Here is a 16,326-nt window from a genome sequence, read left to right as displayed (position 1 = left end):
ACCCATGAGTTGTATGTATCATATGGCTTGTAATCCTTTGCTATGGAATGCTGCATTGTGTGGAGGGAGCAGGGATTGAAAAGATCCTGAAGTGTATTTGACAAGGCTGAGCAGGCACGGCACCTGGGCCTTTAACCGGAAAGTGTGGCTTGCGGCATTCCAAGGACGGGATTGAACACCCCATTTCAAATGGTCCATTGGACTTGCCTGTAACTCAGGATGCATTGCTGGGTATATCGGTGACTAGGCATCTTGTAAATACCAGATGAATGTTCTCTCTGGAAGTGGTTTTGTTTCATGCATACCATGCCCGCCATCTTGGTATCTGAGTGCAGCTAAGGAGCCAGTGCTCTGGTGAAAACATTCAGGATAAGGCAGCCTAATAAGTAGAAATGCAGCTTGTATGAGCTTGAAAGGTAAATACAATTGTAATAAATCTCCTCTGAAAGTAAAACAGGCAGTGTGGTTTGAATGTTCAAGCGAGGTTATCAACCTGAAACAGCAGCAGCCCTGTGGATACAGGCACTGACCAGTTGCCACAGTAACTAATTTATGATACACCTGATTGAAGACTCTCAAGTCTCTGAATTTGGTCTTCTGTACCATGTGCCTGTGACAGAAATGAGACAAATATGCAGACACAAAACTCGACCAACTTGCACTCTTGCAGGTTCTTCAGTGCACGCTGCTAATTGCCAGAATGTAGTGCTCGCCACGCTCTGCGGGGGGGGGGGATGTGCTTACAGCACCAAGGCGGGATGCCTAGCAGGAAAGGAGGGGTCAGTGCTGGTGGAGAATTCCCAGAGCATGTCATGTAGCACGGGTACCAGGCACGGGGATTCCTACATGCCCCATGAGCATCTAAGGGAGGCAGTACAGGTGTGTGTCAGCCGCACTTTCTTCTAACTGCTCCACAGTCCAGCCTTGCCGTACTTGGGTGCTTTGCCGCTGGACAGAGCCATTGGTATTAGATCTAGACCTGAGACTACAGATTTGCAGAGGGGGTTTTAATTCAGGTGACTTACAATTGGTAAATCCTGATTTTATTTCCTTATTGCAGACTATTAAATGATAGCGCATCTGAGTGCGTGTCTGCGTGCATACTGATCCCGGCTTAGCCCTTGGAATTGTGGTAAGGTAGCAGAGCTGGTCTTGCTGTTGCATCCTGCTGCAGTGGGCCCCATGTCCTCTTCCTGCTTGAGGAGAGAGAGATGGGGAGCAGCGTCTTCAGGGAGAGGAACATGCCCTGGTTCTGGGGCATCGCAAACTTCTGGGGTAGGGGTGGGCAAGCTATGGCCTGTAGGCCATGGAGCTCCCGCTGGGCGTGGGGTCCGAGGCTTCCCTTGTTTCACACAGCTCCCAGACACGGCACAGTCCCCTCCAGGTCCTAGGCTTAGGGCTGCCCCTGCCCTAAGTGCCCAGCCAGGCACTCTTAGATGGGTAGGGGCACACTCTTGCCTAAAATAGCATCCCAAGAGCCTCTGTTGCTGCATAAGAGGACTAGGCGAGTAGCCCCCTCTGGGCCTGGTGCCAGACCAGGTGAGTCTGAGCAGTGACTGCCCGAACAAGCCCTTCCTGGCCCCTATGGCCTTGTGCGATGATGAGCATTGCCCGACCGTCCGTGCGCCCAGCTGGTCGTTCCCCTCCACGTGTGGTAGCCTGGGTAGTGGCAGTGCAGACACAGAAGAGCCATGGGCTTGTACCTGGGCTATGCTGCTCTTGTCCAGCAATCCCACGGGTAGCTGTACCCCACCCAGGGGCTCGCCCTCTGCAGCTGCCCAGCTAGCATGTCCCTGCCGGGGGAGGGAGGGAAGAGCTCACCGAGGCCTGGCTCTAAGCGCCTGTTCACATTCCTTTGCTCTGCCATGGGCCCTCAGCATGATGCCTCCCTGCTCTGAATTGGGGGTTGGGCATTGCTTCCTGGCTGCAGCCAATGCCAGCCCCCCTGTGCCCCGCCCCAGCTCTCAGCACAGCCACATTGGCAGGCCGCTGGCAAGCTGGGAGAGGTTTAATAACCGTAGCCCACTTGTGTCCCAGTTGGCCGGGATCATGAGCATGCACAGTATAGAGCAGGGTCCCTGTCTCCTGCTGGCACCGCTGGGGGCTGGCTGCTGCCCCCAGTAACACCAGCCTGGCAGATCTCCCAGCTGACAGTAAGTGCTCGGGGCCATGGGTGGGGAAGTGCAGGGAGGCTAATGGGGGAGAGGGGGGCGAGCTGGGTTTTGGTTCTGGAGTCCCTGGCTTCATGCTGAGCTCCCTGGCAGTGAGGTGCACCACGCTGGCCTCCAGGCGGAAGATCCCAGCTCTGGAGGAAGGGGCTAGGGTGGTGCTGGGCTGCTGGAAGGGGATTTGGGGGGGGGGGGGTAGCACAGCGGTCTGGCATAGGAGGGGCTGGAGGCCTGAGCCAGACCTGATGCAGAGAGGAGTGGGGTGTCCGATGAACACCCCCATGCCCTTGCTGGACTCAGCCCAGGTGTGTGCCCAGCCTGCTTGGCAGGGTTTCAGTGGCCAGCTGCCCCTCCCCCCCAAGCACTGGTGCCCAAGGCTATGGGCAGAGCGGCCTGGCAGTGTCAGCTTGCGGTGCGGGGGGGAGGGGACACTTTGCTAGACAGCCCCTACCAATCCCTGGGGTCCTCGGAAGCCGGCTCCACCCTCTGCAGCCCCCCCGCCCTGCAGGCACTTGGGAGCCGCCCCCGGCAGACCAGTGGGGGAGCCAGGCAGCAGGGGTTAGTACATGCAGCTGGACGGGCCGCTCCGCATCCTGAGCCGGCTTCTCCAGCGTGTCTGCCTGCGACAGCCGGGATGGGGGTTGCCCAAGGGTGCTCAGTGCTGGAGGAGCTGAATCCGGTGCAGGGCTGCCGCCCGATCACTTGCTGGTGTCCTCCGGGGGTGGGTGGAGTCTGGAGGCTGCCAGCCCGTGGCGTTGGCTCCGCTGGATGCTGGGGGCGCTAGTGCTGAAGGGGCCAGCGCCCGAACCTGGCTCCGGTTCTAGCAGGGGAGGGAAGAAAGGCCCAGTCAGAGCCGAGAGCACCTGGACGCTCCCAGGGAGTTGGCTCCGGTGGCCGGCGCCAGCCAGGCAGAGCACCCCACGGTTCTGCGCGTCGGCTAGTCTCGCGGGGCCGCTACGCCCTGTGGTCCTGCCCTCCCGGACAGCCGGCCTGGGCTGGGCCATCTCCATGGACGCCTCTCGGCCCGGCCCGGCCCGGCAGCTGCGGCTGCTCCAGAAGAGCTGCCGTGAGAACGGGGCCCTTCCCTGGCCCCAGCGGATGGCTCCAGAACGGAGCGCACAGAGGTCCTGGGCATGGGCTTGTGCCTTAGTGTGAGCAGGAAGGGAGCCTTGTGGCAGTGCCCAGTGCCAGCCCCAAGCAGCCAGGGACTCTGACCCCTCCTCCAAGGGCAGTTTGAGCCCCCAGCCGTGCAGGCTGAATTGGGGGGCTGGCAGTGTGGAGACAGGAAGGGTCATAGCTGCACCAAACTGGAATCCCGACCATCTGGCCCCAAGCGCACAGCGGAGCTGCAGCCACGCCCTCGGCATGCAGGGGCCCAGCTCCCACAGTGCGGGGCTCGTGCTGAGGAGCCGCGTTACCTGGCCAGATGATGGCTTCCAGCAAGGTGACCCTTCTGGCCAGGAGCTCCAGCTGGGCCTGCTGCTGCAGGAAGGACTGTAAGCTAATGGCCTGCTGGAGATCGAGAAGAGCACAGTGCGAATTCGTTCACCCTTGCGGGGAGGGAGCCCCGAGGGCTCTGCGCTGGGTCCAGCTGCGGAGCGGGAGGAGGGTCCCTGCTGTTGCAGGCATGCGCCCAGGGCAGGCAGGGCCAGAGTCCAGGGGCTCAGCTCCACCCCAGTCAGCACGTCTGCGTCTGGAGAACGCTCTGGGCCTCCTTTCCCCTCTGAGCTCCCTCGGGCCCGGGGCTGGCACAAAACCAGGGGACTGAGGGGCAGCCCCTACAGCAGCCCTGCCCCTTCACCGCTGGCCAAGCGGCAGGGACCCTTAGAGGCAGTTCAGAGTCGTGTTCCAGGTGCCCGGCCTCTGCTGGCTCGGTGGGGAAGGGGGCGTCTTGTTGCTGGAAGGTGTAGGGCACCCAGCACGGAGAGGGGGGCCCGTCTGAGAACATGAAGGCTGGGCCTGGGGACGCCGCGGGGCGCGCCGGGAGCTGCCCTGTGCTGGTCTTTTCCTCCTGCAGCAGCTGCAGAAGGCAGGCCCCCAAGTGAGCCCCCACGCGCCCCCGTTATACACAGGCAGGCCCAGCTGCCGGCGCAGGGCGCTAGGGTTGCCAGATGGCTCCAGCCAGCGCACCGGACTGCATCACACTCTAATCACGCCTGACTGAACATACCCGCCAGGCCAGTGCTCAGTGTGTTTCCCGAACAGGGAGCTCCAATACTGGAGTGTCCGGTTCACAGCCGGACACCTGGCGACCCTACGGGCGGGCCTGGCCCTGGGGCTGGGAGCAGGGCTGCTGCTGGTTCAGAGGCAGCGGGGGCCCGGGAGGAGAGCTCAGCCCGGCCCACCAGGACCCTGCCAGGCTGTCCGTCTGTCTCTACTCACCATACAGCCCAATCATTGTCTCCAAGATTAAAACCCTCTCAGCTAAAATCTTCAAAGCCTCTCGGAGCGGGGGTAACCCCTCCCCCTGCGGACGAAAGAGACAGATCCAGCCGTGAAGGGGCGGCCGACTCCCAGGGCCTCGGCCGCGGGGCGGGGAGAGAAGCGCGTGGGCAGCTGGTTATAAGGCGCCCCCCAGGAGGGCACAGCCCCAAGTGGCATGCGCACAGTGCGGCAGGGGGCCGATGTTAGGCAGCATTCACCGGGCAACGCTGGGCAGAGAGGAGCTGGCTCAGCCCCAGGGGCATGGAAAGAGCACTAGCTGGTGGGGGGGGCCGCGGGCGGACAGGGGGCAAGCGGGTGGGGGGCAGGGTGGGGGCAAGCGGGTGGGGGGCAGGGTGGGTGGGCTGGCGGCTCACTGGGGGGGTGGGCAGGCAGGGGGAGCTCACTGGCGGGAGGGGGACGGCGGGTGGGCGGGCGGCTCGCTGGCGGGACGGGCAGGCGGGGGAGCTCACTGGCGGGAGGCGGGGCGAGGGCAGGCAGGCGGGCGGCTCGTTGGTGGGAGGGCGTGTGGGCGGGGCGGACGCCAGGCAGGCTGCGGGCTGTGTGCGGTCGCAGGAGCGCAGCGGGGCGGGGCGGGCGCCAGGCAGGCTGCGGGCTGTGTGCGGTCGCAGGAGTGGGGCGGGGCGGGGCCGGCGCCAGGCAGGCTGCGGGCTGTGTGCGGTCGCAGGAGTGGGGCGGGGCGGGGTGGGCGCCAGGCAGGCTGCGGGCTGTGTGCGGTCGCAGGAGCACAGCGGGGCGGGGTGGGCGCCAGGCAGGCTGCGGGCTGTGTGCGGTCGCAGGAGCGGGGCGGGGCGGGCGCCAGGCAGGCTGCGGGCTGTGTGCGGTCGCAGGAGCGGGGCGGGGCGGGCGCCAGGCAGGCTGCGGGCTGTGTGCGGTCGCAGGAGCACAGCGGGGCGGGGTGGGCGCCAGGCAGGCTGCGGGCTGTGTGCGGTCGCAGGAGCGGGGCGGGGCGGGCGCCAGGCAGGCTGCGGGCTGTGTACGGTCGCAGGAGTGGGGCGGGGCAGGGCGGGCGCCAGGCAGGCTGCGGGCTGTGTGCGGTCGCAGGAGCGGGGCGGGGCGGGCGCCAGGCAGGCTGCGGGCTGTGTGCGGTCGCAGGAGCGGGGCGGGGCGGGCGCCAGGCAGGCTGCGGGCTGTGTGCGGTCGCAGGAGCGGGGCGGGGCGGGCGCCAGGCAGGCTGCGGGCTGTGTGCGGTCGCAGGAGCGGGGCGGGGCGGGCGCCAGGCAGGCTGCGGGCTGTGTGCGGTCGCAGGAGCGGGGCGGGGCGGGCGCCAGGCAGGCTGCGGGCTGTGTGCGGTCGCAGGAGCGGGGCGGGGCGGGCGCCAGGCAGGCTGCGGGCTGTGTGCGGTCGCAGGAGCGGGGCGGGGCGGGCGCCAGGCAGGCTGCGGGCTGTGTGCGGTCGCAGGAGTGGGGCGGGGCGGGCGTCAGGCAGGCTGCGGGCTGTGTGCGGTCGCAGGAGCGGGGCGGGGCGGGCGCCAGGCAGGCTGCGGGCTGTGTGCGGTCGCAGGAGCGGGGCGGGGCGGGCGCCAGGCAGGCTGCGGGCTGTGTGCGGTCGCAGGAGCGGGGCGGGGCGGGCGCCAGGCAGGCTGCGGGCTGTGTGCGGTCGCAGGAGCGGGGCGGGGCGGGCGCCAGGCAGGCTGCGGGCTGTGTGCGGTCGCAGGAGCGGGGCGGGGCGGGGCGGGCGCCAGGCAGGCTGCGGGCTGTGTGCGGTCGCAGGAGCGGGGCGGGGCGGGGCGGGCGCCAGGCAGGCTGCGGGCTGTGTGCGGTCGCAGGAGCGGGGCGGGGCGGGGCGGGTGCCAGGCAGGCTGCGGGCTGTGTGCGGTCGCAGGGGCGGGGCGGGGCGGGCGCCAGGCAGGCTGCGGGCTGTGTGCGGTCGCAGGAGCGGGGCGGGGCCGGCGCCAGGCAGGCTGCGGGCTGTGTGCGGTCGCAGGAGCGGGGCGGGGCGGGCGCCAGGCAGGCTGCGGGCTGTGTGCGGTCGCAGGGGCGGGGCGGGGCGGGCGCCAGGCAGGCTGCGGGCTGTGTGCGGTCGCAGGAGCGGGGCGGGGCCGGCGCCAGGCAGGCTGCGGGCTGTGTGCGGTCGCAGGAGCGGGGCGGGGCCGGCGCCAGGCAGGCTGCGGGCTGTGTGCGGTCGCAGGAGTGGGGCGGGGCCGGCGCCAGGCAGGCTGCGGGCTGTGTGCGGTCGCAGGAGCGGGGCGGGGCGGGGCGGGCGCCAGGCAGGCTGCGGGCTGTGTGCGGTCGCAGGAGCGGGGCGGGCGCCAGGCTAGGTGCAGGACTCGGCTCATGCAGGCAGACGAGATCCATGCGGAGAGGCCCACCCCACAGCTGCATCGCTCACTAACCCGCCAAGGGGCGGGGCAGCCCTGCCCTACGGCGCCCACAGGCAGGCAGAGGGCCAGGGCCCCGTGTCCGCGGGTAAGCTGCCTCGCTGGATACTGCTGAGAGGCAGGGCAGGGGCGGGGAGATGGAGCCAGGAGAGACAGAGAGAAAGCTGAAGGCTGTGGGCCAGGGAGCTCACGTCCGCCTGCCACCAGCATGGCCTGGCCACAGCCCCAGGGCTGCGCAAGGAGAGAGCCCGGCAGCCCGGCAGCCCGGCTGCCTGCGGCTCACTGCCCCACTGCTCTGCCCCCCGGCCCCAGGCAGGGGAAGGGGGCTCCATGGCTCCGTGGGACACAGGGCAAAGGCCAGGGGTGCTAAGGGGAGCCCCAGCACAGCCTGTCCGGGCTCATGGCCCGTGCGCAGGGCAGGAGTGCTCACCCCGGCGCCCTCTCCCCCTGCTCGCGTCGAGACCGGCCCCCTGCGCCAGAGCCAGGAGGGGCCAGCATGAGCCGGGCGGCTGGCACGAGGGGCACGGGGGGTTGCTGGGCTGGACTTGTCCCCTTCCCCAGAGCAGAGAGCATGACAGACACCTGCCCTTGCCCACCCTCAGGCAGGGAATGGGGCACCCTGCCAGGCCTGCAGCCCCCAGCATGGGGCCAGTGGATCCTTCCTGGCGGGGGAGGGGGACACACACCGCACTGCAACAGACTTGGGGGCATGAGCCCCACAACTTACACGTTCCCCCTCCAGGCCTCTGCTCCCAGGAGAGCCAGGAGGACCCTAGGGAGAAGGAGGAGGGAGTGAATGGCCCTGGTCTGGCAAGCTCGGCGCCTCGGAGACAGCCCGCCCCACAGGCCAGAGCCCAACCCCTCATGCCTGTTTGTCTGGCAAAGCATCTGGATTTGGGGAGAACCCGGGGCCCTGGGAGCCCGAGGAGGGTCGCGGGGAGGGGCCCGGGGCCCTGGGAGCCCGAGGAGGGTCGCGGGGAGGAGCCCGGGGCCCTGGGAGCCCGAGGAGGGTCGCGGGGAGGAGCCCGAGGAGGGTCGCGGGGAGGGGCCCGGGGCCCTGGGAGCCCGAGGAGGGTCACGGGGAGCAGCCCGGGGCCCTGGGAGCCCGAGGAGGGTCGCGGGGAGGAGCCCAGGGCCCTGGGAGCCCGAGGAGGGTCGCGGGGAGGAGCCCGAGGAGGGTCGCGGGGAGGGGCCCGGGGCCCTGGGAGCCCGAGGAGGGTCACGGGGAGCAGCCCGGGGCCCTGGGAGCCCGAGGAGGGTCACGGGGAGCAGCCCGGGGCCCTGGGAGCCCGAGGAGGGTCACGGGGAGCAGCCCGGGGCCCTGGGAGCCCGAGGAGGGTCGCGGGGAGGGGCCCGGGGCCCTGGGAGCCCGAGGAGGGTCGCGGGGAGGGGCCCGGGGCCCTGGGAGCCCGAGGAGGGTTGCGGGGAGGGGCCCGGGGCCCTGGGAGCCCGAGGAGGGTCGCGGGGAGGAGCCCGAGGAGGGTCGCGGGGAGGGGCCCGGGGCCCTGGGAGCCCGAGGAGGGTCGCGGGGAAGAGCCCGGGGCCCTGGGAGCCCGAGGAGGGTCGCGGGGAGCAGCCCGGGGCCCTGGGAGCCCGAGGAGGGTCGCGGGGAGGGGCCCGGGGCCCTGGGAGCCCGAGGAGGGTCGCGGGGAGGGGCCCGAGGAGGGTCGCGGGGAGGAGCCCGAGGAGGGTCGCGGGGAGGGGCCCGGGGCCCTGGGAGCCCGAGGAGGGTTGCGGGGAGCAGCCCGGGGCCCTGGGAGCCCGAGGAGGGTCACGGGGAGGGGCCCGGGGCCCTGGGAGCCCGAGGAGGGTCACGGGGAGCAGCCCGGGGCCCTGGGAGCCCGAGGAGGGTCACGGGGAGGGGCCCGGGGCCCTGGGAGCCCGAGGAGGGTCACGGGGAGCAGCCCGGGGCCCTGGGAGCCCGAGGAGGGTCGCGGGGAGGGGCCCGGGGCCCTGGGAGCCCGAGGAGGGTCACGGGGAGCAGCCCGGGGCCCTGGGAGCCCGAGGAGGGTCACGGGGAGCAGCCCGGGGCCCTGGGAGCCCGAGGAGGGTCGCGGGGAGGGGCCCGGGGCCCTGGGAGCCCGAGGAGGGTCGCGGGGAGGGGCCCGGGGCCCTGGGAGCCCGAGGAGGGTCGCGGGGAGGAGCCCGAGGAGGGTCGCGGGGGGGGCCCGGGGCCCTGGGAGCCCGAGGAGGGTCGCGGGGAGGAGCCCGAGGAGGGTCGCGGGGAGGGGCCCGGGGCCCTGGGAGCCCGAGGAGGGTCGCGGGGAGGGGCCCGGGGCCCTGGGAGCCCGAGGAGGGTCGCGGGGAGGGGCCCGGGGCCCTGGGAGCCCGAGGAGGGTCGCGGGGAGGGGCCCGGGGCCCTGGGAGCCCGAGGAGGGTCGCGGGGAGGGGCCCGGGGCCCTGGGAGCCCGAGGAGGGTCGCGGGGAGGAGCCCGAGGAGGGTCGCGGGGAGGGGCCCGGGGCCCTGGGAGCCCGAGGAGGGTCGCGGGGAGGAGCCCGAGGAGGGTCGCGGGGAGGGGCCCGGGGCCCTGGGAGCCCGAGGAGGGTCGCGGGGAGGGGCCCGGGGCCCTGGGAGCCCGAGGAGGGTCACGGGGAGGGGCCCGGGGCCCTGGGAGCCCGAGGAGGGTCACGGGGAGCAGCCCGGGGCCCTGGGAGCCCGAGGAGGGTCACGGGGAGCAGCCCGGGGCCCTGGGAGCCCGAGGAGGGTCGCGGGGAGGGGCCCGGGGCCCTGGGAGCCCGAGGAGGGTCGCGGGGAGGGGCCCGGGGCCCTGGGAGCCCGAGGAGGGTCGCGGGGAGGAGCCCGAGGAGGGTCGCGGGGAGGAGCCCGAGGAGGGTCGCGGGGAGGGGCCCGGGGCCCTGGGAGCCTGAGGAGGGTCGCGGGGAGGAGCCCGGGGCCCTGGGAGCCCGACGACAGGAGCTGCCCCTGCAGGGCAGGGCCAGCCTGGGGACGGACAGAGGGAGAGGGCCTGAGCGCCAGCCTCTGGAGAAAAGCCAGGGTGCCGAGGGCTGGCCGCAGCAGAGCCCTGGGTAGACGCAGCCCCTGCCCCTGCAGAGCAGAGCTGCGCATGCGGATGCGGATGCGGATGCGGATCCCTGCGGCTCTAGCGCGGCTGGCAGGGCTCTAGCCTGGAGCAGCGCCCAGGTCTGCGCCTGGCAGTGCAAAGGCAGGACACCCCTGCTCCACCACAGCCCCTGCAGCCCACTCACTCGCTCTCCTTTGCGCCCAGCACGTCCGGCAGCTCCTGGCACGCCAGGCAAGCCCTGCACAGCAACAGAGGCATCAGTGTGCGGGCAGGGCCGCGCTCCCCGGCCTGGCCACTGGCCCCGTTGCGGGGTGTCCAGAAGGGGGGGCGGTTCTTGGGGGCCATGGGGAGGGGGAAGGGAGCAGCAACCTGGGACACCCTGCCCCCCCATGGCAGCTCCTTGTGCCCCTGCCCTCCCCCCGAGACAGCACTTACATCGCGCCCCGGTGGGCCTGGCAGCCCGGCTGGTCCTGGGGGGCCCAGGGGACCTGGAACGAGAGGGGCAGGACACACTCAGCATGTCCTGGGGAGGCTTCTGCCCCACTCAGAGCCCCCTGCCAGCACTGGGGTGGGGGGACCCGAGGGAAGCCACCACTGGACGGAGTCACTGGCCATCAGGGCTCCAGCGGGGACCAGGGGAACTTACCCATTGGCCCGGAAGGGCCTGGGGGCCCCGCAGGCCCCATGACGCCTCCGCTGCTGGAGTCGGTGAAGCTGTTTGGGTCCCCTGGGACATGGAGGGAGCAAAGATTAGAGGCGGCTGCCGGGTGGGGCTGGCTTGTTTGGGCTCTGGACAAGGGCTGGGCAGGGCTCAGAAGGGGCATTCGGCTCCCCACTGCCCGGAGGTGACTCGTGTCCCCTCTGCCAAGACACGCCAGACTCCAGACCCGTGTGCGTGGCCAAGCGCAGAGGATCCGCGTTCGCTCTCCTGAGCTGCGGCGGGATTCAGCGTCCCTGCTGCTGACTGGAGCAGCGGTCTGAAGGGCACAGGCTCCGCTGAGGGAGGAGCGCTCCGTCCCACACCCGCAGAGCGGGAAGGCTGGGAGCCAGGGGCAGCGAGCGCCACAGGCTGGGTGTGAGCCACGTGCAAAGCACCAGCCTGGCCCGGGGCCGCAGCGCAGGAGCACGCTGAGCGCCAGCCCACGCCCTGTGGGGTGGGGCCTGGGGGCAGAGAGCAGATGCACTTCACTCAACTGCGCGTCTCCAGCCCATCCCCCTCCCAGCTACTTACGCGTGGCAGGAATGCGGGATATCGTCGGCCCCACGGGGGCAGGGAGGCCCGGGCGCCCTGGGGGCCCTGGCAGGCCGGGTAACCCCTTCTCTCCGGGGAGGCCCCTGGCTCCATCCTGCCCTGGCATCCCCGGGGGGCCTAGGAAGGACGGACACAGGCAGGACAGAGTGTGAGGGCTGCTTGCTCTGCAGCTGAGACCATCAGCTGGCAGGGTGGCGGAGGTCTGACTGTGGGCCGGGAACCACAGACAGTGGGAGCAATGGGGATGGAGCTTGCGGCCACTGCCGGTCCCCCGGCTGGCATCACACACAGCCGCTGCTGGCTCCCAGTTCCAGCCAGAAGGCTCCCCACGCCGGCGCTAATCGATGGGCCCAGGTTCTGCCCCCAGCAGCGGGGCCCTACCAAATCTGCAGTCTAGTTTGGGCAGGATTTTAAAAACCATGCCTTCGGTTGAGACATTGGACATGTCCTGGGCCCGTAACCCTCGGGGCTGGCCCAACGAGGCATTGTGGGGGGCTGTGGTACTGCTACCCGAACAGCTGGGCTGCTGCTGGCAGGGTGCCACCTACGGAGCTGGGCAGCTGGAGAGCAGCGGCTGCCGGCGGGTTGCCCAGCACTGAAGGAAGACAAGCTGCCATTGGCAGTAATGAAGTAAGGCTGGCAGGGAAGGGCATTGTCACTTTTGCCCTGCTGCTGGCAGGGTGCCACCTACGGAGCTGGGCAGCTGGAGAGCAGCGGCTGCCGGCGGGTTGCCCAGCACTGAAGGAAGACAAGCTGCCATTGGCAGTAATGAAGTAAGGCTGGCAGGGAAGGGCATTGTCACTTTTGCCCTGCTGCTGGCAGGGTGCCACCTTCGGAGCTGGGCAGCTGGAGAGCAGCGGCTGCCGGCGGGTTGCCCAGCACTGAAGGAAGACAAGCTGCCATTGGCAGTAATGAAGTAAGGCTGGCAGGGAAGGGCATTGTCACTTTTGCCCTGCTGCTGGCAGGGTGCCACCTTCGGAGCTGGGCAGCTGGAGAGCAGCGGCTGCCGGCGGGTTGCCCAGCACTGAAGGAAGACAAGCTGCCATTGGCAGTAATGAAGTAAGGCTGGCAGGGAAGGGCATTGTCACTTTTGCCCTGCTGATGGCAGGGTGCCACCTTCGGAGCTGGGCAGCTGGAGAGCAGCGGCTGCCGGCGGGTTGCCCAGCACTGAAGGAAGACAAGCTGCCATTGGCAGTAATGAAGTAAGGCTGGCAGGGAAGGGCATTGTCACTTTTGCCCTGCTGCTGGCAGGGTGCCACCTTCGGAGCTGGGCAGCTGGAGAGCAGCGGCTGCCGGCGGGTTGCCCAGCACTGAAGGAAGACAAGCTGCCATTGGCAGTAATGAAGTAAGGCTGGCAGGGAAGGGCATTGTCACTTTTGCCCTGCTGATGGCAGGGTGCCACCTTCGGAGCTGGGCAGCTGGAGAGCAGCGGCTGCCGGCGGGTTGCCCAGCACTGAAGGAAGACAAGCTGCCATTGGCAGTAATGAAGTAAGGCTGGCAGGGAAGGGCATTGTCACTTTTGCCCTGCTGATGGCAGGGTGCCACCTTCGGAGCTGGGCAGCTGGAGAGCAGCGGCTGCCGGCGGGTTGCCCAGCACTGAAGGAAGACAAGCTGCCATTGGCAGTAATGAAGTAAGGCTGGCAGGGAAGGGCATTGTCACTTTTGCCCTGCTGATGGCAGGGTGCCACCTTCGGAGCTGGGCAGCTGGAGAGCAGCGGCTGCCGGCGGGTTGCCCAGCACTGAAGGAAGACAAGCTGCCATTGGCAGTAATGAAGTAAGGCTGGCAGGGAAGGGCATTGTCACTTTTGCCCTGCTGATGGCAGGGTGCCACCTTCGGAGCTGGGCAGCTGGAGAGCAGCGGCTGCCGGCGGGTTGCCCAGCACTGAAGGAAGACAAGCTGCCATTGGCAGTAATGAAGTAAGGCTGGCAGGGAAGGGCATTGTCACTTTTGCCCTGCTGATGGCAGGGTGCCACCTTCGGAGCTGGGCAGCTGGAGAGCAGCGGCTGCCGGCGGGTTGCCCAGCACTGAAGGAAGACAAGCTGCCATTGGCAGTAATGAAGTAAGGCTGGCAGGGAAGGGCATTGTCACTTTTGCCCTGCTGATGGCAGGGTGCCACCTACGGAGTTGGGTGCCCGACCCAGCGCCCGCCTGCCAGCACATAAGTGAAGGTAACTAACCACCCAACCCCATGCAACTGCCTTTTGGGGCAGGACCCGTCTGAGAAACACGGGTCTCCCTGTGAGATCGACGGAGGCAGGGAAAAGCACCCGCAAGGTCCATGGCCGCGACCCATGGGAGTGTTGTCCCACAGGGGTGCAGGATCCCCGCTCTGATTCCTACAGCCCAGCTCTAGGAAGGAATAGCCCCCAGGAGCAGCCAGCCAACGTCACCCAGGGCAAAGCCCTACCTGCAAAGGGGCTTGGAGCCGGGCCAAAGCCAGGGTGGTGCTGCACTCCCGCCCCACACCTCAGCAGGGGCAGCCAGCAGGGAAGCACTGACTGCAGCAGCGTGCCAATCAAAGCCAGCCCCCTGCCAGCCTTCGTCCAACGCTGCATCCCGCTACAGGGATCCACATGGCCCCAGCTCCTGCCAGTGCCAGGCTCTGTGCCCCAGACTCACCTGACGGCCCCGGGGGACCCCTGGCTCCAGGGATTCCTGATGGCCCCCGGCTCCCAGCATCTCCCTTGGGGCCCAGTGGGCCGGGGGGGCCTGGCGACCCTACTTTCCCTGCAGCGGAAGGAAACACCCAGTCAGGGGCCAGGGAACCCAGCTCCCAGTGCGTGTACAAGACAGGCTGTGGGGCTCCCCGGCCCCAGGGCACGCTGCCCAGTACCCATCGGGAGGGAGGGGCTGGCCCCCTGCGCAGCCGGCAGGGAAGCACTGACTGCAGCAGCGTGCCAATCAAAGCCAGCCCCACCCATGTGCCAGCCTTCGTCCAACGCTGCATCCCGCTACAGGGATCCACACGGCCCGATGGCGACACTCTGGGCTGGGGCTGCAGGTCTCACACCCTGCAAGGCTCCTCCCAGCCCTGCCCCGACTGCACTCCAGCTGCCCCGGCCCCAGGCTCCTCTGTGCCAGAGGAGGAAGAGAGCCCGGCTTAGGCTGACCGGCCGGGTGTGGATGCCGGCTCCTACATCATGCCAATTGCCACCCCTGGCAGCACCAGCCCGGAGGGAGGGGGCTGTCCTCTGGGCGGACAGACAGAGATGGCTGGATGTTGCTCCACTCACCTGCCGTGCCCTCCTGGCCGGGGCTGGAGAGGAACCCCCAGGGCTGGGAGGGGGTGACGAGGTGCAGACTGGGTACCGGGGAGGTGGTGGGCTGGGACGCGGACAGTAACGCCACCTGCAGGAAGAGCGAGTTCCCAGCAGCGCACCCCGGCACACGCTGCGCGAGCCAGGGCGGCTGCCAGCGAGAGTTGCTCCGTGCGCCCTTCCGGCCCTGTGCCAGGCCTTGCCCAAGGCCGTGGGTTCGCGCTCCCTCAACTCTGCGGAGGAAGCATCTCGCTGCCCTGGCCCCAGAGCTGGCGGGAGTGTGGAGGAGTCTCGAGAGCCTCGCTGCCCATCGGTTCCACGAGGGAGTCAAAGGGCTGCGACTGAGAGGTGTGAAAAGCAATGCAGCGACATTCACACAGGCTGAGGCTTGGTCTGCAACGCAGACTGTCCATGCAGTATTCGTAGGCGACACCTTCCCTACGCCGCGTCTGCGTAATGCCTGCGTGCTAGGGCAGGGCTGATCTCCCGGCACATCATGCATAAGAACATGAGAACAGCCGTACTGGGTCAGACCAAAGGTCCATCTAGCCCAGTATCCTGTCTGCCGACTGTTGCCAGCACCAGCTTCCCCAGAGGGGGTGGACCGAAGACAATGATCAAGCGATTTGTCTCCTGCCATCCTTCTCTAGCCTCTGACAAACAGAGGCCAAGAACACCATTTCTATCCCCTGGCTAATAGCCATTTATGGACCTAGCCTCCATGAAATTATCTAGCTTCTCTTTAAACTCTATTCTAGTCCTAGCCTTCACAGTCTTCTCTGGCGAGGAGTTCCACAGGTTGACTACGCGCTGTGTGAAGAAGAACTTTCTTTTATTACTTTTAAACCTGCTCCCCATTAATTTCATTTGGTGTCCTCTAGTTCTTCTGTTTAGGGAACTAATAAATAACTTTTCTTTATCCGCCCTCTCCACACCACTCATGATTTTATAGACCTCTATCATATCCCCCATCAGTCTCCTCTTTTCTAAACTGAAAAGTCGCAGTCGCTTTAACCTCTCCTCATATGGGACCCGTTCCAAACCCCTAATCATTTTAGTTGCCCTTTTCTGAACCCTTTCCAAGGCCAAAATATCTTTTTTGAGGTGAGGAGACCACATCTGTACACAGTATTCAAGATGTGGGCATATCATAGGGTATGTCTACACTACCCTCCTAGTTCGAACTAGGAGGGTAATGTATGCATACCGCACTTGCTAATGAAGCCCGGGATTTGAATTTCCCGGGCTTCATTAGCATAAGCGGGGAGCCGCCATTTTTAAATCCCCGCTGCTTCGAACCCCGTGTAGCGCGGCTACACGGGGCTCGAACTAGGTAGTTCGGACTAGGGTGCCTATTCCGAACTACCGGTACACCTCGTTTCACGAGGAGTAACGGTAGTTCGGAATAGGAACCTAGTCCGAACTACCTAGTTCGAGCCCCGTGTAGCCGCGCTACACGGGGTTCGAAGCAGCGGGGATTTAAAAATGGCGGCTCCCCGCTTATGCTAATGAAGCCCGGGAAATTCAAATCCCGGGCTTCATTAGCAAGTGCGGTATGCATACATTACCCCGCTAGTTCGAACTAGCGGGGTAGTGTAGACATACCCATAGTTTTATACAGGGGCAGTAAGATATTCTGGGTCTTATTTTCTATCCCTTTCTTAATAACTCCAAGATCTCTTTCCTGATTTGTCGTAGCCAAATAAGCCCCCGTCATACTGTACGTATAGTTGGGGTTATTTTTCCCGATGTGCATTACTTTACACTTATCCACATTAAATTTCATTTGCCAGTTTGTTGCCCAATCACTCCGTTTGGTGAGATCTTCTTGGAGTCCCTCACAGTCTGCTTCTGTCTTGACTA

The 16,326-nt window shown here is 67.2% G+C and overlaps 1 protein-coding gene across 4 annotated transcripts in view; it reads right to left on the bottom strand.

Annotated features, from left to right (window-relative positions):
- Nucleotides 1-44: 44 nt before the first annotated feature.
- The window catches only part of EMID1 (EMI domain containing 1), a 46,246-nt gene continuing 29,964 nt past the window's right edge, over nt 45-16,326 (bottom strand). Inside the window, exons 6-15 of one of the 4 annotated variants that reach the window (XR_012895925.2) lie at nt 14,440-14,554; nt 13,826-13,933; nt 11,185-11,322; nt 10,600-10,680; nt 10,389-10,441; nt 10,138-10,191; nt 7,658-7,702; nt 4,551-4,635; nt 3,587-3,680; nt 2,934-2,988 (exon numbers count right to left, since the gene is read on the bottom strand). Coding sequence is in view for 3 of the 4 variants with exons in the window: in XM_075897929.2 (XP_075754044.1) it covers nt 2,867-2,988; nt 3,587-3,680; nt 7,658-7,702; nt 10,138-10,191; nt 10,389-10,441; nt 10,600-10,680; nt 11,185-11,322; nt 13,826-13,933; nt 14,440-14,554 (810 nt within the window). In the remaining variant the exon portion in view is untranslated. Of the gene's footprint in view, nt 2,989-3,586; nt 3,681-4,550; nt 4,636-7,657; nt 7,703-10,137; nt 10,192-10,388; nt 10,442-10,599; nt 10,681-11,184; nt 11,323-13,825; nt 13,934-14,439; nt 14,555-16,326 lie in introns of all 4 variants that reach the window. The other 3 variants (XM_075897929.2, XM_075897930.2, XM_075897931.2) reach the window with 3 other exon arrangements.

Source organism: Pelodiscus sinensis, chromosome Z (assembly GCF_052426305.1).
Source record: "Pelodiscus sinensis isolate ZL-2025 chromosome Z, ASM5242630v1, whole genome shotgun sequence".
Classification (NCBI taxonomy): Eukaryota; Metazoa; Chordata; order Testudines; family Trionychidae; genus Pelodiscus; species Pelodiscus sinensis.
Note: the sequence above shows the minus strand (reverse complement) of the source record. Positions and strands in the feature narration are given on the sequence as shown.